This window comes from Sparus aurata, chromosome 21, assembly GCF_900880675.1.
Source record: "Sparus aurata chromosome 21, fSpaAur1.1, whole genome shotgun sequence".
NCBI classification, from domain to species: domain Eukaryota; kingdom Metazoa; phylum Chordata; class Actinopteri; order Spariformes; family Sparidae; genus Sparus; species Sparus aurata.
Window position 1 is genome coordinate 24,339,628 of NC_044207.1, and position 23,721 is coordinate 24,363,348.

The 23,721-nt window shown below is 42.5% G+C and overlaps 1 protein-coding gene across 1 annotated transcript; it reads right to left on the reverse strand.

The window, feature by feature from the left end:
• Positions 1-308: 308 nt before the first annotated feature.
• LOC115571967 (collagen alpha-1(IV) chain-like) lies at positions 309-23,653 on the reverse strand. The gene is made up of 52 exons (XM_030401676.1): positions 23,407-23,653; positions 21,767-21,820; positions 20,365-20,454; positions 20,117-20,161; positions 19,907-19,951; positions 19,742-19,804; positions 19,537-19,590; positions 19,412-19,438; positions 17,431-17,499; positions 17,027-17,089; positions 16,889-16,924; positions 16,375-16,419; positions 16,130-16,207; positions 14,576-14,629; positions 14,364-14,429; positions 13,600-13,644; positions 13,452-13,505; positions 13,328-13,369; positions 13,144-13,228; positions 12,960-12,995; positions 12,668-12,844; positions 12,222-12,311; positions 12,024-12,101; positions 11,805-11,875; positions 11,530-11,718; positions 10,514-10,685; positions 10,304-10,393; positions 10,048-10,155; positions 9,835-9,929; positions 9,569-9,719; positions 9,303-9,413; positions 8,919-9,083; positions 8,589-8,675; positions 8,318-8,455; positions 7,475-7,573; positions 7,270-7,368; positions 7,038-7,177; positions 6,773-6,899; positions 6,595-6,675; positions 6,304-6,402; positions 6,102-6,149; positions 5,453-5,635; positions 5,000-5,130; positions 4,674-4,746; positions 4,293-4,367; positions 3,960-4,085; positions 3,340-3,435; positions 2,784-2,993; positions 2,521-2,698; positions 2,307-2,421; positions 1,884-2,056; positions 309-1,572 (listed from the first exon to the last, which is right to left on the reverse strand). The coding sequence occupies exons 1-52, from the start codon at positions 23,524-23,526 to the stop codon at positions 1,461-1,463; spliced, it is 5,058 nt and encodes a 1,685-aa protein (XP_030257536.1). The 5' UTR covers positions 23,527-23,653; the 3' UTR covers positions 309-1,460.
• Between the last annotated feature and the right edge of the window lie 68 nt (positions 23,654-23,721).

Sequence of the window (23,721 nt, forward strand, 5' to 3'; positions counted from 1 at the left end):
AATCCCACAGCGAGCGTCACATTCATGACACGCTTCCTCTCGAGATGTCACGGGAACGGTGTGTGTCATTTGTTGTGACAGACTCAGACTTTTTACCAGATTCAACCAGCCTCCTCCAGGGACTTGGAAAGAAGCCGCAAATCAGCACTGAATCAAGAGGTGAAATGTTTTTCTCAGTAGTTTGGCTGTCGTCTGCACAGATCAGGACATTTGGTACGTAGTCAAGGCGGGTGCTGTGCTATTATCACTGACGGTAAACATGGTCACAACCTGGGATTGTTGAGGTCACAGAGGGCTTGTGTTCAATATCTAGTTATCAGTTATTTATTATATTAAAAGAAGCAACATGAGGGAAAATCACAAAAGCATTGTAGACGTAGATATTCATGGAGAAGTTAAATAATAACACACTGGTGGCACGCTACAGCCTCTGGAAGCCTCATTATTTCAGTGTACACCATCATCAGTGCTTATACAAACACTGCTTTTCAAAGATCGGCAGTTCGGTTGAAATGTGTTTCAAGATGTGAGGTGTGTTTTCTTCAGAGGTTTGACTTATAAATGCAGATTTGTAACATGGAAGCCCCCGTTTACCAAACAGATATGAACGCCACACACTATCAAGACTGTTTTTATCTCACGTTTCTCATATCTTCATGCTTTAGAGCTGCTGTAAGTGACACATTTTTATTCAGAAAAAAAAAAGTATGAAACGGCCCTATATTCTAACAGTAATCGCTGTTATAGAGTGTAAGATCTCCCTTAAGAGGGGGTCCTGTCATGGCGGCGGTTACCCCCCTCCCTACCTCTTACAATAATATAAATAAACTAAACTAAACTAAACTAAAATAATATAAATACAAATAAAATAAAATAAAAGGCAATCCCTCCTCATCGTACAGACTCCCTCCTAGACAGTCTGAGAGTGGTCCATCATGGAGAGGACAAAAATTGGTCCAGCATCCTCTTTTGTGCCTGGGAGCGGTCCAAAGCTCCAAAACAAACAGCCAAGCAAGCAAACAAACAAACAAACAAACAAACAAACCTAGAAGGAGGTTATCTGATATTCATTTACTGTCCTGACCTGCCTGTCTCCACTTGTGCCCCTGATTGTGTACACATGTTGGTATATATCTACTTTTTCTTTCTCTCTTTTTCTCCCTGTCGCTTTTCTTTTTGTTTGTTTGTTTGTTTCCTTTTGTTGTTCTGTCCACACTGGTTTGTTTTGAAACTTTTATCAAAGCTCAAAAAAATGAAAGGCGGTCCTGCCTGCTCGTATAAGCGCAGACAGCGGGATCCTCCTGTTTGTCTGGCGATTAATGCTGCACATTCATGTGGTGACGTAGAGAGGAGGGAGGGGATTGCTAACTGCGAAACGGAGAAGAGGTGAGTCAACTGATGACAACATTTACAGCAGCTTTAAATGACAAGGAAAAACAGCAAATGCTCGATGTTAAATACTAATTGTCCCCACGTCCCTGATCCCTGCCAGATGACGACTTCCTGCAGACTCGACAGCGGCTGATGACATCGAGCGTGGACGGCTCCTTCACCGTCTGAGGAATGGTTTTACTAGAGGAGAGGACAAAACACACACAAACACACAATGTTAAAAAAGAGATTATAAATCCTGACTAGAGTTTACGCTTTCAGCTGCATAATGGTTGCACAAGTCTTAAGTAACATAGCAAAGTGGTTCATGTGCAGTAAGTTACCAAGTCATAAACAACACGCCCTTTCTAAGACAGAAATTCTTGTACAATAGCACCTTTTAGGTCATCATGACACACTGGACTCTGTCAGTGATGTGATTCAAACTCTCAAAGAGCGGCATTCCTGGTGGCACGCATCCACACATGTTAACACAAAAGTGAGCAATGTACCTGAACATGTTGTTGGGGTCCAGGGAGGCCAGCCAGTAGCTATAGGAGTCAGGGTAGTAGTTGCACGTCCCCCTGCCGTGACACTCGATGAAGGGCACTTGGCGGAAGCTTTCCAGACAAGAGCCAGGAGAAACCAACGGCTGGGAGGAGCCGTCTGCACCAGCACCAGTTTGCTAGTATGGGTGATGAAAATCAGGGGTGGTAAAGTACCAATACCGCACTGTACACATACTCTGTTACACATTAAAGGACCTGCATTGAAAACAATATTGCCCTCTGAAATGAAGTGGAATGGAAGCAGAAAGTGTCATGAAAAGAAAAGACTCAAATAAAGTACATTCTGCCACTGATGGAAATTGCATTGCAAATGGCATATGAGAAGAGCCAGGGGCTCAGGAGAAAAAAAAACACTGATATCTTTACCATGACAAATGAGTATCCACTCCACAGGGACTCCCAGCCTCGAGGACATTCAGGTATTCGAGTTGTCTGGCTGTGCACGGCGATAACATTGGAGGTGGTTTCACACACTGAGCACCTGAACCACACATGCACACAGACACAATGTCAGCTGATGAAAATCAAGCTGAGTAGAGCCATGTAGAGTAACTATATAAATACTGCATGAGTCCTCTACCTGCTGATGTAGGAGGCCAGCCCGTCCCCTGTGATTGAAACCATGTTGGCAGGCATTGGCTTGTCAGTGGACAGCCAGTAGGAGTAGTCGTTACGAGAAGCGTAGCGGCAGTTACTCTCGGTGTCGCAGAACATGAAGGGCATTGTGGAGAAACGAGGGAGACAGCTGCCCATGGTACCTAAGAGACAACTGAACCTGTCAGAACAACGTCATACAATGACTCAGACGAGAATCGGCACAGTTGTTGTGTTCCATGCTCTTACCGAGGTCCTGACCGTGGGCTCTCTCGTTTCCGTTGATGAAGAGGAAGGAGTAACCAGAGAACATAAGGCTGGTGCCACGAGGGCAGTCAGGGACACGGACGCTCTGACTGTGTCTAGCTATCAGGAAAGTGTCAACAAAACCCGGACCGCCTCTGCCCGGCAACCCTGAAGGACCCTTGTGGCCTGGATCTCCAATTCTGCCGCGTGGACCTGCAGAGGAAACCGATCATTAATGGAGAGTGAACTGTACAATAAAGTTAAAATTGACATCATTTTGGACTGAGAAGTGTGTTTTTAATCTACAATCATCTGCAAAAACCTTTACTGCGAGAGCATAGTACATGTTTTCCTACTAAATCCCTCACTGGCTTCCCACCAACACACATATAGTGGGACCTGTGTTCCCTCGAGAGTTTTGCCACCACACCAACAGGACCAAAGAAGTGTGAACACGTAGAAAGACATAACAGGACATTCCTATTGTTATCATCATACATATCAGGCTGGGACCCACATCTGTACCCATTCACATCTTTTATGGCACAGATGTACACACCTGGCAATCCTGCTCTTCCTTTGTCTCCTTTGTGGCCAGTAAACCCTGGTGGGCCGAATGGGCCCCGACCAGGCGCTCCTTTGATGCCCGGCCGGCCTGGGATGGAAAGAGTCAGCGTCACATAGTGCAGAAAACCAGCTTGGTGGAGGTGGAACTGTTTACAAATACTGTACATCATACAGCTCAACAGTTATTAATTTCCATAACCAACTAGATTAACAGTCAATTTGGCAAACAGACATCAAAGTAGATATCTGTGGAACCTGTGGAATTCCACCACAGGGACCAGAGTTTAGAAAAAGTGTCAGTGTCAAAATAAGTGACTTTGTTTTACCGTCCATGTCCCTGCTGTGGGAGTTGTTAAAAAAAAACTTGTACAGTGTTTTTTTGTACAGCTTTTGTTGTTGTATTGTTGCATGCAAAATGAAAAGTGCACTACTTAGCCTAATCTTAACTAAACTAAAAGTTTTCGAGTACTTTCAGTGAGAATGCAATCGAGTTTAAACGTATTTGATAGTAGCTTCATATCAAACTGACAAAGTTAAGTGCAGCATGCTTGTCTTTAAAGAGCCCGAGTAACTGAAACTAGATGGTATTAGTAGCGTCTTATAAGTTTGGACCTGAGCGGCCTGTTGGTCCTGGTGGTCCAGCTGTCCCTGGAGGTCCTCGATTGCCAGGGGGACCAGGTAAGCCGGACGGTCCTGGTTGATACATCCATCTGCCAATTCCTGGTTTACCTTTGAGGCCTGTAGGAATAAATTGGGAACAAATGCAATTTCCCAAAATATATAATAACATCGGTCCATGGCTGATCGCCTATATATCATCACTGCTGTTAGTTATATCTGATTTGACTGGTTGATCGTAAAGCTGGAACAAGTTTTGAAGGTATAACCAGGGCTCAGAGTTATCCTGCTTATTGTGAACAATAGTAAAATAGACTTGTGCCGCACCAGGTTGTCCAGGAAAACCTTTCATCCCAGGTGGTCCAAGCGGGCCTGGGCTGTATCCAGGGTCTCCCTTGTCACCTTAAACACACAAGTCACAAACAGATTAAGTAAATTAGCTTGTCCTTGTGTCTTATTGCATACATGTAAATCATATATTCACATACATAAGTATCACAGGACAACATTCAAAATAATCCCCATATACTGTCTCGTATATTTCTCTGCCCACTTTATTCTTCGTTCCATTTGGAATTTCATCTCAGTTGTGGGAGCATAAGTCAGTCGTAGGCTATTACTTCTCGGTGGCGCAAGACCTGCCTTTGCCTGGGGGAGAATTCAAAGAGAAAGCTTAATCTACAGGCTAAAGTTGAAATGACAGATTACCAAGAGGCCCTTGGTATCCAGGAGGACCAGGATCACCTCTTGGTCCCTGTCCTCCAGGTCTGCCTCTCACACCCTGCGGAGGCAAATCAAACAAAGAAAGGTCAATTATTGTAGTAAGTTTTGGAGTGAGTATTGAAGACTCGGGATTACAAATTCAGATTGGGATGTAACTGCAGATGATGTGAAAAAGTTATTTAATTTTGGTTAATCTGCTGAATGAAAAGCCGCACCGTCCAAAAGGTTTGTCATGTTAATTGTGTAGAACACCTTTTTATATATATAAAAAAAAATGACTGGAAAAGAAAAATCACAGCCCCCATACTTACAGGTGGTCCTTGAGGGCCCAGATCTCCTGGGGGTCCGCTATAGCCTGGGCTTCCTGTTGGACCTGGGTACCCTGGTTCTCCTTTTAACCCTGGCACTGTTGGACCTGGAGGACCAGTTGAGCCTGGATAGCCTGTACAGGGGACGGACAGGATGGAGACTGTGGATTGCTGAGGAACACTTTGGTATATTTTTCAAGTACATTGCGTATGTGGGAACTGAGATCCAAGCAAAGACAATAAAAGACCAATATGTCAAAATATCTTTTAGACATACAACTTAGTTTAAAGTAGCGATGTTTTTACATGATGCAGAGAAAGGAGACACCAGAACATCAGGTTAGATCCCACTGTTCACACACCAATAAGTGTTCAATTGTGCATAATGAACTATTGAGTCCTGAGATTGTGGTCATTGTCTCAAAACGGGTATGTGAGACAGTAGTACTTCCTCACCTCGGGAACCTGGACTTCCAGGATAGCCCCGATCTCCTTTTGACCCAGGAAGACAAGCTCCTTCTCTTCCTGGTGATCCTCTTGGTCCAGAAAACCCAGGTGGACCTGATAATCCTCTGTCTCCTATCGGTCCAGGATACCCTGTAGCAGACAAGCCAGGTGGACCGGGGCTTCCAGCGGGACCTACAGCAAAGAAATACATCATGTTATAGACTGATGTTTACAGTATCAGCAAAAATTAAAAATGACACTTTTTTGTCACCTGGGGGTGTTTTTCACTCATCTGAACATCTGGAACACTACGTAATCTTTTGGTCAAGATATTAGATCAGAATTTTATTACATCACAACATCATGCGACACGTTGGACCGATGTCATTAATAATCTTGTTGAATGTGGAGTGTATTGCTTTAATATCTGCTGAGTATAGCAGGAAATCTCATTAAGACCATGCTTCTTAAATGGTTTCCGAGTATGGAAATGTCTTCCAATTAGAGTTTTCTATGACCAAGCAGATGTCTTTGAGATAGAAAACAAAATCTCCAAATGGGCCAAATGTGAAAATAAAGCGAGATTTAAACATAGGAAACTGAAGTGAGATGTTTGTAAATGTCTCAGAAAGGATGATGTGATTTACCTGAGACTCACCTGGTTGACCTGGATCACCATGTGGGCCAGGAGTCCCTCCTATCACGACTGCAGAGAAGTGATGGGACGATAGGTTTTGACTGCAGCCATATTGTCAAAGGCAGTGTTACATATTGAAGACACAATCGTTCAACAAGCATACTTGAGGGTTTTTAATTCATAGGATGAGTTCAAAGAGCCATTCATGCAGGATTCTTCTTACTAGTATCTCCTTTTTGCCCCGGTGATCCAGGGAACCCATCCCGGCCCTGGTGGCCTTTAGGACCTGGAACACCACCTATTCCTGGTGGACCAGGGTGACCTGAGGCAAAGAAGTATGAAAAAAGTAAAGCTGTGTAAAAATAAAAATAAAATGAACCAGTGGAAAACTTGAGCGATTTTAGTATGTCCCACAGTACAGCTTTCACAGTGGGTAGCACTCTTTAAAAAATGTTTAAAATCAAGGTAATTATATTGTAAAAATACTAAAACCAGGTATTTTAGAGGACTTTACCTGCTGGTCCATAAGGTCCTCTGAGTCCTTTCGCTCCTGGAGGTCCATCTGAACCTTTAGGTCCTTGATAACCTGATGGACCTGGAATAGTAGCGTGGGATTGTGATGTTAAATGAACAGTGTGCAGAAAGTAGAATCAATCATAAACTGTCTTAATTTAATGAACAGTGGTAATGACCATCGTGTCCAACAGGTCCTAGGTTTCCTTTGGCTCCATGGTACCCTGGTATACCTCCAGGTCCAATAACACCAGGTTCTCCTTTCTGACCCTTCATCACATCAGTATTGATCAATCCTGGTTCACCCTGGGGACCGGAAGAAAAATAAACAGTAAAAGTGAGAGCGAAATCATCAGTATTTATTATTTACATGCATTAATATTTTACTAGTTACTGCTCTGCTGCATCAGTTACAAAAACTAAAACTTCTCAGATCATCAGTACCTTTTGTCCTATTGGTCCCGGCACTCCATATCCACAGGCGACTGGGTCTCCTTTGGCTCCTTTGTAACCAGGTGAACCAGGTGCACCATCTCGACCAGTGCCTCCAGGGACTCCTTGTTCTCCTTTTATTCCCTTTGGGCCTGTGAGAGTTGAATCATACATTTATTTAATCTAAGATACACTGCAGCTGCACAGCTCTTTTGTACTTTAATTGGTGAGGTTAGAGTCCAACCTGGAAGCCCTCTGAATCCTGTGTCTCCTGAGACACCAGGGGGTCCTTGATTTCCTGGTAAGTGCACTGTTCCATCAAGACCTGGATCACCTGGGGCACCTGGGCACAGACATATTGTTTTAAAAAGGGTTCATATAGAAAAATTGATTTGGTACACCAAAATACTAACACATGTATTGCTACAAATGAGACATTAATATCAAACCCCTTTGTCCAACAGGCCCTGGTGCTCCGTCTCTCCCTCTATGCCCTTTTGCTCCAATACTTCCAGTATCTCCTTTTAGTCCAGGTAGACCAGGCTGACCTGACAAAGTACAGGGAGATTTAGATAATCATCACCATCTCATGGGCTATACTACACAGTATAACAGTAAGTAAGACTTGCAAAGACTGCATTCATGATTTCACATGTACTCTGGCGAAATGTCCTCTACTGACAAAATCAAAAGTTGAGTGGAGATTAAATAAAAAGGAAGAAGGAAAGATGAGTTATCATTTGCTTTCACATTAATAAAAAAATATATAAATATTTTACAAAAATGATCCTCAGAACGGTTAAATTAAGATCCCATATTGCAGAAAGTGAGATTTAATGTATTCTTTTACTATAAACCAAGTCCAGATGCTATATAAATATTAGCATCTGAATGTTAAATCCATAAGGACTTCCATAAGGTTGTAACGGCACACCTATACAGTCGCCGCTCTCAGTAGTGCCCCCAGCAAGGCCATGATTACAATAAACAAGCAGATCTGATGTGGAAACAAGGTAGCTGTTGTCTACTCAGGCCTGTGTGAGCTGACGAATCACAGTAGATTGAGCTTTTCAGGAGGAGGGGCTTTATGAGACAGGGACTATAATGGAGCATTCAGACAGAGGGTGAATAAAAGTGCTGCAGCAATGAGCAATAAGAGAGAATAAATGTAAAATAAATTGAGTGGACACAGAGGATACACATATGGAACCATTATATTTGGTGAAACTCCATCTCAGAGTGAGTGGATGTAGAAATATATTTTTGAAAGAGGAGTTTACTCTAAAGCTTACCTTTATCACCAGGGTCCCCTGGGGGGCCATATATTATACTTATTGGTGGTGCAGTGCCTGGAGAACCTCTGTCACCTTTCTCCCCATGCATGCCTGGTGGACCTGGTAGACCTCTGGCTCCATCTGGGCCGCGGGCACCTGTAAACATTGAGGAACAATAACTAATGTCAAAAACATCAACTTTTTAAACTTAGTTAAAATGCATTGGATGTGTGTAGTAGATGCACTTGAGATTTACTTGTCTGTGAAAGTGTTTGAATTTGTGTGTTACCTATTTGGCCTGGCGGTCCCACAACTCCAGGCAATCCTTCTGGTCCATACCCTGATGTCCCATCTGGTCCAGGGTCTCCTCTCAGTCCTATGGTTCAAGTGTAACTTTCAACTTTCTATAAATATAATTACATAGTATTATACATTTCTAAACTGGCATTGCTTGATTGGTTCTTTCATAAGTTCAATTCGCACCTTAATTGGATATAATGGGTTCCTGTGCAGTACACATTTAAGGCAGTTAGTAAAAATAAGTTCACATCTGTCATATACTGAAGAATTAAACATTATTAAATGAGTGTATTGGCCTCTCAGAGAAACAATGCCATACCTGGTTGACCAGGACGGCCGCCTTGTCCCTTGATCCCTTTATGTCCTGGGGGCCCACTTAAACCTGGCACTGATAGCCCAGTGAGACCAGGCTCACCAGGGGGACCAGGATGACCAAACCCTGGCAAACCTGCATCCCCCTTCTCACCAGTAAAGCCACTAACTCCTGGGAGAGGGGAGGCAGAGAGACAGAAAAAAAATTAAGATGGGGAGGTGCAGAGACTGATGAAAAATAATAAATTTCCTCAATGTAGACAGTGTTTCTGTGAGAGTGTTGAACTCCAAGAGAGTCGATATATTGTTCTCTTTTATCTTTCATCTACTGCATTCACTGTCCCTCTGGAGTTGACATTCATTTCATCACATGACTTCAATTTATACTGACCTGGATGTCCTGGAGAACCATCTGGTCCAGGTGGTCCTGCCGGTCCAGATAAACCTTTACATGAATCTTTATCAGCATGTGGTCCTGGGAGGCCTTGAGGACCTTTATTTCCTGTATTTAACATAGAATAAAGTAGTAAATGTCTTTGTATGAATACATATTCATGAATGCACTTACGTCTGTCTGTGTGCGGTCAAAAATACATACAATCTCATTTTGTCTTTCTGTTCATCTGCAGTTTTACATATGATTTATCAGCACTGCACCTTTTTGTCCTGGAACACCAGGAATACCAATTAGTCCTGGGAACCCAGGTGGACCAGGGCTCCCAGGATCTCCAACAGGTCCCTGATCTCCATCTGCTCCTGGACGCCCCTGGAGGCCTGCAGGTCCAGTGTATCCAGGGCCACCATCACCCTGATAATCACAAATAAACAGCATCCTGATTGTTCCTGATGAAGATATATAGATGCATAATAATGTATGGAAAGACTTTGCATCGTCTAACACAGATTTTCTTTTTGTCTCTAACCTTCAGTCCTGGAGGACCAGGAATGCCTGGTGGACCTAGTCGACCAGCTAAGCCCCTTCCAGGTTGGCCTGGTAGACCTTGCTGCCCTTTGTCACCTGAATAAAACACACACACAATGATACAAATATGAATGATACATTAATTATAATTTAGCTACTCCCCAATTCAAATTGTATAACTGTAAGTTGAATGGCTTAATAGTGCGTGGAATACCTTTCTGTCCCTCAGGACCAGGCCTCCCGGGTAATGTTACGTCACCTCTCTCCCCTTTCTGGCCTGGCGAACCTGGTGTTCCTGGGGCACCTGGCACTCCATGATAACCTGGTCAGTATGACAGATCCTTTCATAATCTATTAGATGGTAAAGACTGACCATCCATCCAATTATCCGTCCGCTTGTCCATCTGTCTATCCATCCAAACCATCAATCAGTCTGTTAATCAATCAGTCAATCATACAACTACACTTACCTCGGCCTCCAGGTGAGCCAGGGCGACCTTTAAAACCAGGTGGACCAGGAAGTCCTTTGGCATGGTAGTGGCCAGGTTCCCCTTTTTGGCCTAGAGATGACGAGGGAGAGAGGGAAGGACAAACCATGGCTGTCATTCTCTGTCTGTCAACTTCTGTGTTTATGTATAAATGTATTTGTCAAGTCTGTATTGGTCAATGTGTCACTTTACCTGGAATTCCAGGCAGTCCTGGCAGGCCAGGTACCCCATCATCTCCCTTAATTCCTGGAAATCCAACAGGGCCATATCCTGGTGGACCAGGGTTGCCAGCTGGTCCTGGTCTGCCTTGAAGTCCTGTTGGACCCGGGAAACCAAGATCTCCCTCTGAACCGGTGAAGGGGTACTAGAGAGGCAACATACAATATGTTCCAACAATTACTTAACCACTTAATGAACGCCCCCATTTTAAGGTTCTTTTTCCAAAACGACATACCGAAATTAAAAGCATAACACCATTGGAAAGGTAACACCCTCAAGTTTTTTTTAGAAGTGTAAGTGTGATTCTATGACATACTGACACAGAGTTACAGAGGTTGGAACACAGGTTTTGGTTTCCGTCCAATTCAAATGTCAATAAACTAACTAAGATATAAGGGTTCAGGTATGTCTATGGACACAGCAGACACAATTAGGCCATAGCCACAGGTCTCAGCTTGCTACACTCAAAATTTGAAGTCAAAAGACTAAAAAATTGATTTTTCACAAGGCATGTCTGTGCGTTTTGCTTGGGTCCTTTTTTTCCAAGAGCGCCTACTGAGATTCAAAGGCTTATAACTTGAGAACCCCTTTACCTAGAAACATAATCTTGGTCTCAAATGAAAGCTAAGACCCTGGGGTTTCTTGCTTGTTCGACACTTGTAGCTAGTTTTGGGTAAAATGACATGGATATTCCCATTCTATGGACTCTTGGCGAACTATGAAAAAAAATTGTGGCATGATGTTGTAGCTGTGGAAAAAGGGAACACTCCGAAGGTATGTAGGCATTCTTGCTTCTTGCTGTAGAGGGCTCTTTCTAATGTTGGGAGAAATGTTTTTGGGCTTAAAATAATCATGACAGTCTCAGCTTTCAACAGTGAGTATATACTGTTAAGATCTGATGCTTAGAACAGTGTTCCTTAATTAAGAACTTTGATACATCAAAATGTGACAACAAGCTCACTTAACATCAAGTCTGTCAAACTTCTCACCGATTCCCCTGGATATCCTTGGCTGCCTTTGCGACCTGGTCGTCCAGGAGTGCCAGGGCGGCCACCTGCACCAGGCCTGCCAGGATGCCCTGGATGTCCTTTTTCTCCCTTTATTCCAGGGATGTCATAGGAAGACGACTCACCCTTTTGCCCAGGGGGGCCTGGAAATCCTGCTTCACCAGTAGGACCCTTCAAAGAAGTATTTGTAACATATTTACATAAACACAAACAAAAAAAGTGTCGAAAACAAACTTTTTAAGGATATGCCATCTTACTGGTCTTCCAGGACTTCCTCTAAGTCCTGGGTAGCCTGGATCGCCTTTAGCACCTGGTCCTGGGCTGTAACCTTAGTGACAGAAACCAAAAAGTCTGTCCCAGTCTTACACTTTTACACTCACCGGTATTATTTACCAGTATATATTCTCTAGTATTTGAATGTGGAAGTCAGATGGAGTTCAAAGAATTTGTGTGTTAAGTGCAGTGAATTGTTTTACCAGGGGCGCCAGGTGGACCATGGGGACCTGGTGGTCCTGATACAGCAGGACAGTCATAACAGGGCTCCCCCTTCACTCCTGCACAGAACATTATATTCACAAATACATAACACAATCCTATATTTTCCTCATCCAAACTTTTTCTTCATACTTTTTTCCAGTCCAGACTGTTGGACTGATGTGATGTGTTGGACTGACCTTTCATTCCAAACGCCCCATCATATCCCATAGGTCCAGGTATACCCCTCACTCCCTTAATTCCTGGGAGACCCTTGATAACCCTGTTGGCTACAAGCCACAGAAACAAAGTCCATCAGCACTGAAATTGTTTATGATTCCACATTCCACATTTCTGTTGGTACTTGTGAAATCAAAATGATCAACTCTTAATTGACTGATCGATAATGGGCCTACCATACAATGAAACAGTTTCAATTCTAATTCCTACCTCAAACACTGATCGCTTCTTGATAAAGAAGATTAGCTATCAGATTAATATTTGTAGGAGCAAAACATTTGGTACAAGGTAAACGCCTTTAGAACAGAATACTTCCAAGTGGCACACCCAGAAATCCATCTGTTGGGTTAATAAAGATTTATTTGTGGATTAAATTACTCTTTAGAAGGAGAACATTTACACATACTTCTGTCTTCAGGAGGTCCAGGTGGGCCCGGATCCCCAAGGGGCCCAGGATCACCAACATCCCCATCAGGACCTGGGAGTCCATAATAAATTCCCCCAGGCTCCCCAGGGTCCCCTCTCTCGCCTGGATAGCCAGTGGGACCAGGTGGGCCTAGCACATAAATCCCAGATGCATAGCCTGTATATTGTAAAGTAGGAGACTGTGAGACTGTGAGCCAAAAATCACACCTCTTTATACCACTTAATTAAAAAAAAAAAAAAATTGGAATGACTGAGTTATAGGAAGAGCCCACCTGGAGTTCCAGGTGGTCCAGGAAACCCCACAACACCTGAGAAAAGAACAGTAATTTGCCTTATTTCTGTAGGACAGCCAACATTAGTTAACAGAGCTATGACCATCTTTTCTAAAACACCATCCTTTGCTGTTCATTTCGTTATTTGTCAGTCTGCTTATTACGTAACACTATGTTGATCTACCCGGACGCCCGGGAGGTCCAGGATGGCCTCGGAGACCAGGATCTCCACGGTATCCTTTAAGAGGTTCAGTCAGAGGCCCTTGTATCTGTAGATAAACAAACACAGCAGGGATGAAGTGGAAACATGGTAGAACAGTTGTATACACTTCATAGATCTACGTAGAAAATGGTAAGAATAAACTCACAGTTCCAGGTGGACCAGGGGGACCCCTATTTCCCTTTTCACCCTGAACAATAAAATCAAAGAATCATGAATCAAAGCTTACCAAAAAGACTGGGGATTGTTTTTGCTACTTACAGATCACTGACCTGCCCTCCTGGTGTCCCTGGGTATCCTGGGTCGCCTCTGAGGCCGGGCCTTCCCTAAAGAAAACCTTATTGTATTCAAAGGCCACAAAGACGTAGTAATAATATGATGACACACTTGATATACACTTAGAGTATAGTAGAACAGTACCCTAAATCCATGTATTCCAGGATCACCATCCTTCCCCAGCTTTCCCTGTAAGGAAATAAAGGAAGATGGTGAGAAACTTGTTGGTGCTTGTTTTTTATAAACTGAATATTTTACCAAGGGCCCCAGGCATCTTTTAATTAGTATTGCTAAAGATTTCTGTTTGGTTGGCATAAATCTTGACAGCAATCAACAGCTGGGACTGAGGGGAGATCTGTCTTTCATTAGATACGAATAAATGTGATTAACAGAGGCTCCTTAGTTGAGGTGTATATGACAAGCCTCCGTAATATAAATAAAATAAACAGCTTCTAATCTGCAGTTGAGATGACCTTGATCAAGCAATACACACCTTTCAGTACAACACTAACTAACTTTGCAAGATTATAAAACACAATTGCTGAAAACCAGAGTGACAGATAAAGCAATCTTCTTTTCTTTTCTTTTCTTTTCTTTTCTTTTCTTTTCTTTTCTTTTCTTTTCTTTTCTTTTAATAGCAAATCAAATTGATTATAATGCTGCATCACTGCCCTCTGCTGATCATCTTTGTTATCCCCAAGGTCCTATTAGTGGGCTATTCAATGTGAAGTGAAGTGGTGAAACACCTCTGTGTGTAGGGAGAAATGTATAGAGCCAGAGTCAAATAAGATTGTAAAACGTTCTTATTGGTATAACATTGGGATGCATTTCATGTGCATGTGCAATCAGAGAGGCAGGCTCATAAAAAAAGTGATGGTGATTGGAACAAATGACATGTAGTATCTCACTTCTGGACCCTCCTGTCCTTTGTCTCCCTTTGCTCCTTTGGTGAGATAGGCATAACCAGGGTCTCCCTGAGGACAGGTTGAGATAAGGAAGGAGATGAGGTAAAATCACGACTCTGACAAAGCAGTAAAAATGTCACAATGGAGCTTTCATAAAGACATTCATAAAGTGTGTAAAGAGTGTCATGTGGTATGCATTTTAAAGAGAAACTTACTGGTTCCCCCTTGCAGCCTTTTCCCCCAGCAGCTCCCCTATCTCCTTTTCCACCCTGAATGAGAAATGAACTTTAGGTTGTGTTTCATAAATTGCACTGACAAGCAGTTGCCAGTCAGACAGTCAGCCAGTCCAACAAGTCGGTCCAAAATATACCAAGATAAAGTGAATCTTGCCATAAAATCTGCCGTGGACATTCATATTCATAAGAGGATGAATCCTCGTGTTCGTGGTGACCCTGTGACCTCTAATCTAGTGCCATCTCCGGCCACGCATAGTATTCAATTTTTAGTTCGACACAAGAAATATCGAGCAGTAATGAGAAGATTACAATGAAATTTGAAAAACGCACGTTGATGCTGCTGAAAGCCTTTCCATTTTTGATGCTCCATGAGCTTTTTTCTCTAACACCACTTTCAGGGTCACCTTGCCAACAGCCTCCATATCAACTGATATTTTTCTTTTCTTCTTCCGTCTACTTCCTCCGCTCACAAAGAGAAATTAGCATTTTTGTTCAGCCAGAATTTTGAACTGAGTGGAGGTTGTGTGAAAGACTGCTAGACACTCGGAAAAAAAAAATTGGGAGACTGTTCTCGCATGTGAATTGCAAACACCATAGGGCTTATGTTTAATTCTGATGTGTGAAATTACAGACACGGTGTGAGATTCGTGGCTAAGTCTCAAATGAATTTTAAAGGAACTGTCATTCAGGGCAGTTGCAAACCCCCCCAAAAATATGACAAGCTTAACAAATCTTAATAAATGTGACGATTTATTCAGCACACGGATGGATGTATAAAAGATGGGTGATATGTTATGAAAATCATCAGTATTTGTTTGAAATAATACTGGCTGCAAGGAAGAAAATGATAAGATGAACTTTTTACAAGACTTGAAATTTAAATTATGATGTAATGGGAAAATGGACATTGTCTTTAAAAGCTACAAGCATTTGGCTATCTTATTTTTATTGTTGTTTGTTTTTACCTTAGTGATGTTGCACTCACAAGCTGCTGGCGTCAGGAAATGCACAAACAGCCAAATTCTACATAATGTCACTTTAATAACAACATCTTTCTTACTGTTAGGTTGGAGATCTAATTTACATGTGGGCCGCAGACAAAAAAAAAGCTTGGGTTTACTCAAAACTAGCAGTAGCAGTTTGTCTGACAGGCAGTATGATGTCACAAATGCCTCAATTTGGTTAATCAAAGATGCTGTCAAAGCGACACACCACATTATATTCTGATTTTATTGATCACTACAATGTAAATCAAAAAGTTGTCTAACAGGAAGTGGGTGTTGGTGTTGGTGTTAGCATGACATTCTGGTGATCTGGTTTATAGACACTATCATTCAGGGCTGCTTTTTTCAGCACACTTTTTTCAGATGGTTTCATAATTGATTACCATAAAATTTCACCTGACACTATAACTTTACCTGAATGATTGCTTCAATACAGCCATGATGTTGCGTTACCATTTTCCCCATGCATACAGGAAACATCAGTACATGATTTCTACAGTGATCTGACGGTAACAGTCTGTTAGTGTACCTTTAATGTATGTCCCCCAGACAAAAACTCCTTAATCCGACCTGGTGGCCCCGGTAGGCCCACTGGCCCTGGTCTCCCCTGTATCAAAAATTAAACAAACAATTAGATAACCCTCAAGCACAATTGAGAAACAAAGCACACAGATCACTTTATGATCATTTCACAGAAATGGTCAGAGGAACATATAAAGACGCAATGCCGTGCTGTTTGATTAAATGTAGCCGTATTAATAAAAAATAAATTACCTTGAGCCCACGCGGTCCTGGCTTGCCTCCGACGCCTTCTTGACCCTGCAGGATGGGAAAGCAGTTGTAACTTGTTTGTATAAATAAGTTAATCTGCCAGTCTTTCTCAGAGACTATTTTGTTTTTTTGCATGTTTACTGTCCTTGTTGCTTCACACTCCCACTGAAGAGTATAGACTGCCACGTCCCCCCTTTATCACCACCTATCTGAGAGGAGTTTCACAGAAGACCCGGAGGCCGTATCACACGCAGACATTATCGCTGCTTCCCAAAATATTGCCCTGCCGGAGACCAAGTATTATGGCCAAGCATCAGCAGCAACTAGGAAATGTTCCCAGGTCATAACGACACTGCCAACTCTAAGGATTGGGGAAACTGGCCAAAAGCAAAAAAACTGCGGCTGTGGTTTTCCTCTGTGCTACTAAGACGACCAGTACATATGCATGCCTTTATCACACGTAGAAGTTGTCAGGCACATACACACACATATCCAAAGAAATATTCATTAGCATTACCTTTGGCCCGGGAGCCCCTGAATGACCAGGAAACCCCTGTTTGTAAAGAATAGCGGATAGTTATATTAAGGAAAACATAATTAGTTCTCTCAGGGTGATACATGCTCTGTGCAAGGCTACTAAAAAAGCTTTACTCACAGCATCGCCCCGCAGTCCAGGGTCCCCTTGTGGCCCTTGCTCTCCACGGACACCTGAAACTCCCTGGAAAATAAGTGACGTTTCCTCTTAATGTAAATACACACACACACACACACGTAGTAATACATTTGTTAGCACTTTATCGTAGGGTACCTGTATGAACCATTATTTAGTTGCATATCGGCTCTTTATTAGTCAGTATCAAGCATTTATTAATGCCTTATTCTTATCAAAGTGAGGTGTTGTCCGTAACTAATATGATCGTTATCTTTATGATGGTTAATATGTGTTTCCTGATCCTTAGTGTTACCAGAAATTCTAATCTAGTACTTTGTTCTATTACTCTAATTAAAAATAGGTTACAAAAAAACCTGTATTACCAGTAATTTAATCTTAATAGTTACCGGCTCTCCTTGCCTCCCGGGTGGTCCTTGTTGCCCTGCTATCGCTGTCACTGATACCGGAGAGTCACCCTGAGAAAACAGAAAGTACGTTTATTAAATGCTGAAGCTGTTAAAACGTGAATCTAGTGTTAGAATACCCGACATGTTTAGGTTTCTAGTAACGCTGTGTGGAAGATGTAATAATGTCACAGACCTCCCAGCCATTACAGTTGCATATCATGGCTGGGGCCTGTAGGCGTCATTACTCATCTTTATGCCACTGTGCACTTCGCATGCATGCATGTGCTCAGAATCCGAATGACCACATTCAATTTTCGTGGAGGGCGCCCGTGAAATGGCCTCATAAACCTTACTTCATACTCAGAAATTCAGCAGCAATCGCTACAGCGAGGGGTCTAGTCTGTGCTTGGGGTAAGAAATGACAGCCTATTCCTCATAAGCTTCACCTTCTAAGAGGGATTCAACAGGCTTATGGGCTCATGCAAGTGAAAAGTGTCCACTGGCCATGACACAAACATGTCAACAAAGCATTAGGAGGGTAAGTGGTCAAATTGAACCCCTGCACACTGTAATCCCTCACACTCATGAGTCTGCGTGTTGACCGACAGTACAATATCTGGACTCTCATTAGGAGTCTTCTACTCTGCTGGCCTCATCAAGTATACTCTCATGGAGGTGTCAGTGAACACCTCGTTCCCATAAGTGTTCATTCAGTAGTCCAGTTTTCTTTGTTTGTGAGTCAAATTGGAAAGCTTTGCTTCATAATTTACACTTAGTGTTTTGTTACACCTAGTCGAGTGTATGAAGAATAAAATGGCTCATTCTTTCAAAGGCTATGAGAATAATGTCATCCAGGTAAAGCAGTTTGAGTGACGTGTCTACACAGTGTAGACATGTTGGGGATTAGACAGTCACCAAATAGTAACCCTTAGGAAAAAGTACTTCTTTTGCTTGGGAGCCATAAATGAAGGAGATAATTCATGTAGTGGGAGAACATGCCCCTTCAGATGTAGCTGGCACATGTTTTTTTTTTTTTTTTACCTCTGGAACTACATAGAAGTCACAGAAAGTGCAACAACGGTCTACCATGTTAAACCAGATGAATTTTGTTTCTTTAGGCTGAAATGTGGAGTGGGGTTCCTGTAAATGGGTTTATCAGGTGCAGGTTTGGAAGATTATTTTCCTCAGACCAGCCCAGTCAAAATCCGGCATGAAAGAACACAGCAGTGCAGAGACTGCTGGAAGAGCCCTGACAGATGGCATGTTGTCAGTTGCGGGGCTACGGCTAGCATGTGGTCAGATAACTCTATAATCATCACCGCTGACAGTCTGTCCCAGCTCAGGAAATCAGCCGGTGCAGATCAGAGTCAAAGATGAAAAACTGAAGAGTGCAGTCTTCTGACAGCTAAGACATTTTTCACAAACTGTCACACAAAATGAATGTCAGTTTTTTGACAGTAACGCAAAGATGACTACAGAAGTCTGCAAATCCACACCTTAGGGGCAAAGCCTGCGACAGACAATCAGGATAAATGCTCACAAGAAATTAACTTCTGATTACGGCGGTCTACAACTTATTCCCTGGTAACAGTCACTGCTAACAATGCTGTGCATGCAAGTAAAAACAAAAATAAATGTTTCTTCTAAAATTCATCATTGAGAATTAATATGTCCCTTGTTGCAAATGAAAGTGGAAGGACAGACTTGATAGAAGGAGCAAACAAATAAAATCTTTAAACAAGTTATTGGTCTCACAAGGACTCGGTGCAAAATGAGCTTGGGGAGCTCGGGGAGGCAGAGAGGGCACCTGCTTGTGCCGCATCATGTTATTTCTACTGTTTTTTTTTAATTGTTGCATCAGCAAACTGCTGATAAACTTCTTAACAGGCAGTAAGTGCCAGGAGATCATGCAGTTTCACCCTTCCTGAATACAAAAGGTACGTAGCAGCTGGCCCTGGGTGGCACAGCATGTGTTTATTACCTTAGGTCCACGTGGACCAGGTGAACCCTGTAAAGTAAAGACAAAGTAGATTAGCAGTGTGAAAAATCAGAAGACTGCATTCGATTATGACAGATTAAATACATTATTTCGATTTGGTCACTTACTGGAAGTCCATCAAAGCCACGGGCCCCGTCGGTACCAAGATCTCCATCGTCTCCCTAAAAAGCATGCGAGCAGAGAGTGGTTCAAGTCCCATACAGAAGAACGTGTGATGGAAAAGCTCTCTACTCACAGCTCCATTACATAGGCACCTCTCAAATAAGATCAAACTACAACTACACCAGTTTTAATGTGTTATATTTTCCTCACATCTGTTCCGTTGCACCCTGGAGCCCCTGGCTCTCCCGGAGGCCCTTGCAAACCCGGGGTACCCTGTTAAAAAATATCAGCAGAAGTTAAAAAATAACGATGATGGTGATGATGATGATGATGATGATGATGTACATGGATGTATAAGAGAGTAAGACACCTCACCGGTAAACCATGAGACCCAGCGAATCCTTCTTTTCCTTCAGGTCCCTGTAATGAGAGTAACAAAACAACTGTACCGTTTTAAAGGCACACAGGAACTCTTGATCACCACAATGTTTTACTTCGCTAGCACAGCTGATATACAAGCATAACTTCCTCACACCGAATCATCAAATGAACACCCAGCAAGCACACAAACAGACACAAGCTTACCGGATCGCCTTCTGGTCCCATGGGTCCAACGGGTCCAGTGTTTCCCTGTCAAAGACATCAACCCATGATTAATCTTAGTGATCCAGTGAGCTGTAGTATGAGCACAACTAAAAAGTGTTGTCTCGGTACACAAGGAGAAAGTGTAATCCATCTCAGTCAATTTGAGTCCCCTCTGAGGACAGCGCTGGTTTTGGGGATGTACTGACAGTAAGAGCGAAGGAGCCACGAGAGCCGGGCTGAAACTCTACCTTTGGTCCCATCGGTCCGGCGTGACCATCCGGCCCTGGACGACCCACTGACCCCGGGGGACCGACAGCTCCTGGAAGACCTTTGTCTCCCTGTGTGTGTGAGTATAAGAGAGACACATAGAGGGAGAGACAGAGGACAGGCAGAAAACAACAATTAACAACAAAGGAGATGTCATTTCAAACTTCACAAGTTTTCTTTTGTAAGTTCTAGTCAATGAAATCAAAGATGCAGTTGATACACGAGCAACATCCATACAAATGTACGTTATGTTAACAGATGTAAGAATCCGCTTTTCCTTTGTTTTTCAGCTGATCATGGTTCAAAATATAAGCTTGTTTAATCCTGTCTTTTCAAATGTTGCTATTGTAAACGAGCATCATTAGCACATGCTGAAAATAAACTTTAAATTACTGTCAAGTTTTAGCACCTGTATCAATAGACAATAATGTCAATAAATTCGGGAGTGGAAGAAGGTTCTTTTGAACTTTGGTGGTGGGGTGACGCTTTTGACAGTGAGCAAAGTGAAAATGAAAAAAAAGCTAAAAAGCAAACAAAGTGAGAGACACTGATTTGAGTCGATGATGTCGAACAGCAGCATGTACAGTAATACATTACACAGAGTAACAGGAGTTTTTGTTGACCCTTGCTGTGTCTGCACTGTATTCTACTGAAGAAGCTTAATGTGTTCTGCTCTGCTGCTCGGAGCTCACTGACTGCAAAGTGATTAAAAAATGAACGCTTTCTCTTTCCAGATGATTATGAAGGATGTTGAGACATCAACCTGAAAAGAGGCTATTTATACTTTTTTCAACTAAGAATCTATTTAGGATCTGCAACTGATCTGGCCAGTGTACTGCTGGGTAACTTCACCTGAAGTACTGTAACACTTTTGACAACTTCTGTATGGTGAGATGCTTTTAATGTGATAGTGAGATGAAAAAAAGAATGGCTGTTCCCTCTGGTGCGGGGTGTGTTTAAAAGAAAAATCAGAGAAGTTGTAAAATAAATATGTGGTATTTGTGTGGTCATGATGACGAATACATTAAGAGTTTTGCAGAGGAGAATTTCCACTGAGGGTAAAGCATGTGTGTAAAGAATAATGATGGTTGAATTCCGTTTTTAGCTGCTTTGGTTTCGGGGTGGCGGTGTGGACGCATGCTGCCTCGCCGTCACACTCTCAATACAACAGAGCTGGCGTTAACGTTACAAGTCACACCGCTGCTTTGCCCACATGTTTGCTGTTAAAAAAGGCCTCTTCTTTAATACATTCACAGCTGCTGAACTGATGCATTGGCCAATAAAAGAATAAAGACGGCGCAGTAAGAGTGTCTGTGATGGCTGAAGAGAAAAAAATCAAGTGTGTCGCTCGTGTTACTGCCTGACAACAGATGATCCGCTCACCCGGCTGCCTTTCACTCCGGCACATTGGCACCTTGATCTTCCACTGCACACACACTAAAAGAGAAAGTTGCAACATGGTTTAAAATGTTAGTTGAAAATGGAAAACACTGTAAAATCAATGTGATCTCAACTGTTTCTCAAACCGTGGGGTCGTCTCACAAAACCTCTCCTTTTTTTGTCGAATCCGACTCCTCCAACTCCCACCCATCAATAAATCTGTTGTTGAGAGTTTACCTCGGAAAAGGATTCATGGAAGCAATTTGCCTCGATAACATCTATAAGTCTCCGGTGTAAAGGGCTAACACCGCCAATATCTCTCCTCAACACGGTGGCCATTAATTTTGAAAAGGCTGTAAACATTACTGCCTATCAGCAAAGGGAGAGGTTCTTTGAGGTTAAACAAGTGGCAATAAAAAAAAAAAACAGTTAGATGCACAGTGTTGCCTGCAGGCTTAACACTACATCAGCACTACTGTACAGCTCCTGATAGAATGAAACCATTATCAATTAAACATAAAGTTATTTCAGATGCATTACATTTACAGTTCACCTTAGCCTTGAGGCGAGAGTGCACTGAACGCCCCTGACGCCATTTCTCTTACATCATCAAACTGGGTCATTTAATAGCGTCTTTCTTTGTGTAATGAATCCAATTTGCTCGTGCACATGAAATGAAAATTAAGCGTGAAATTAATCAGACGTCATCATCTTTTGTCCTACAGGGTAGGATGATAATTTCAGCATGAAAATGTCGATTTCCTTGCCACTCTAGCCTCAGATCACCTCACCATTTCATCATTAGTTTCTTACCAATCTTGGTGATGTCAAGAAGGAGTTTATTCACGAGAAAAACAAATGCTAACTTATAAACACATTTCTATGTTGGTCTTTCTCACATGCTGTCCGCTTTTTTTTCCACGACCCCACTATTAAAAGGGCCCACCAACATAGCCCCCGTGAATACTGTACACAGTGAAGTTCAAGTGCAAACAGCCCGCGGTGAGGAAAAAAAAAAGCCCCACATCTCTTCAGGATATGTTTGTAGATAAGCAGAGACACAACAGTTACAAACAGACCAAAGTGTTGTATATCAAAGCCGAAGCTTTGAAGAATGAACGGCGCTCACGTTAAACACAACAGGAAATACTCCTCCTGAAAGATGTTTCCCTCCGACAGACAGTGATTTAGTGGGTTTTTGTGTGAGATCTGGGAGGGTCGCAGCAACGTGAAGGCAAAGTTATACTAAACGGCACGAAGAGCTGTGTCAAAACTTCAAATTCTATTGCTTAAAAATGTCAAAATAAATCAGCTATGATAAAAGTCATGCAGTAAAAAGAAAAGGCACTGTTTTTTTTGTTTTTTTTCCTTTTTCCTGGACAGTGTTTTCCCAAACCATTATAGCTTTTAACAGGCAGCTAATATGGGAGAAATGAACCAGAAATGACTGGGTTACAGATGAGAATTAGTGTCCCATCTGGGCACAGCATGAAATAAAAAGCAAAAAAAATGAAAAAAGACAGCCATTACACTGTTTGCATTTCAATTCCCTGTGCAGACGAGGGTCTCAGATGTTTGCCAGATTAAATCAGATCTGTCTTCTGTACAATGTCAGCAAAGGAGAAAAAAAATAAATATCTTACATCTTCGGCATCAGTCCCCAGCAGCATCAGGGCAAACAGGATCAGAGGAGCTACGCTCACCGGCCTTCCCATGGCTTTGCTTCTGCTCCAGTCACATCCAAAGCCTGCGAGTAAGCACATATACCACCATGTGCTTTTTTCAGCGTCCTCGCCTTCACTGTTCACCCACCCACTGCTGTACTGTGATGTTAATGGCTTCAGTTAAATTAGAGTGAGTTCTCCATCTGGGTCTTCAAGTGCCCTGATAGACAGAGATGTTGTTTAACCTGACCCTGAAGAGGCGGAGGCGGTCTGGATTCACCCATGTGGTCGACC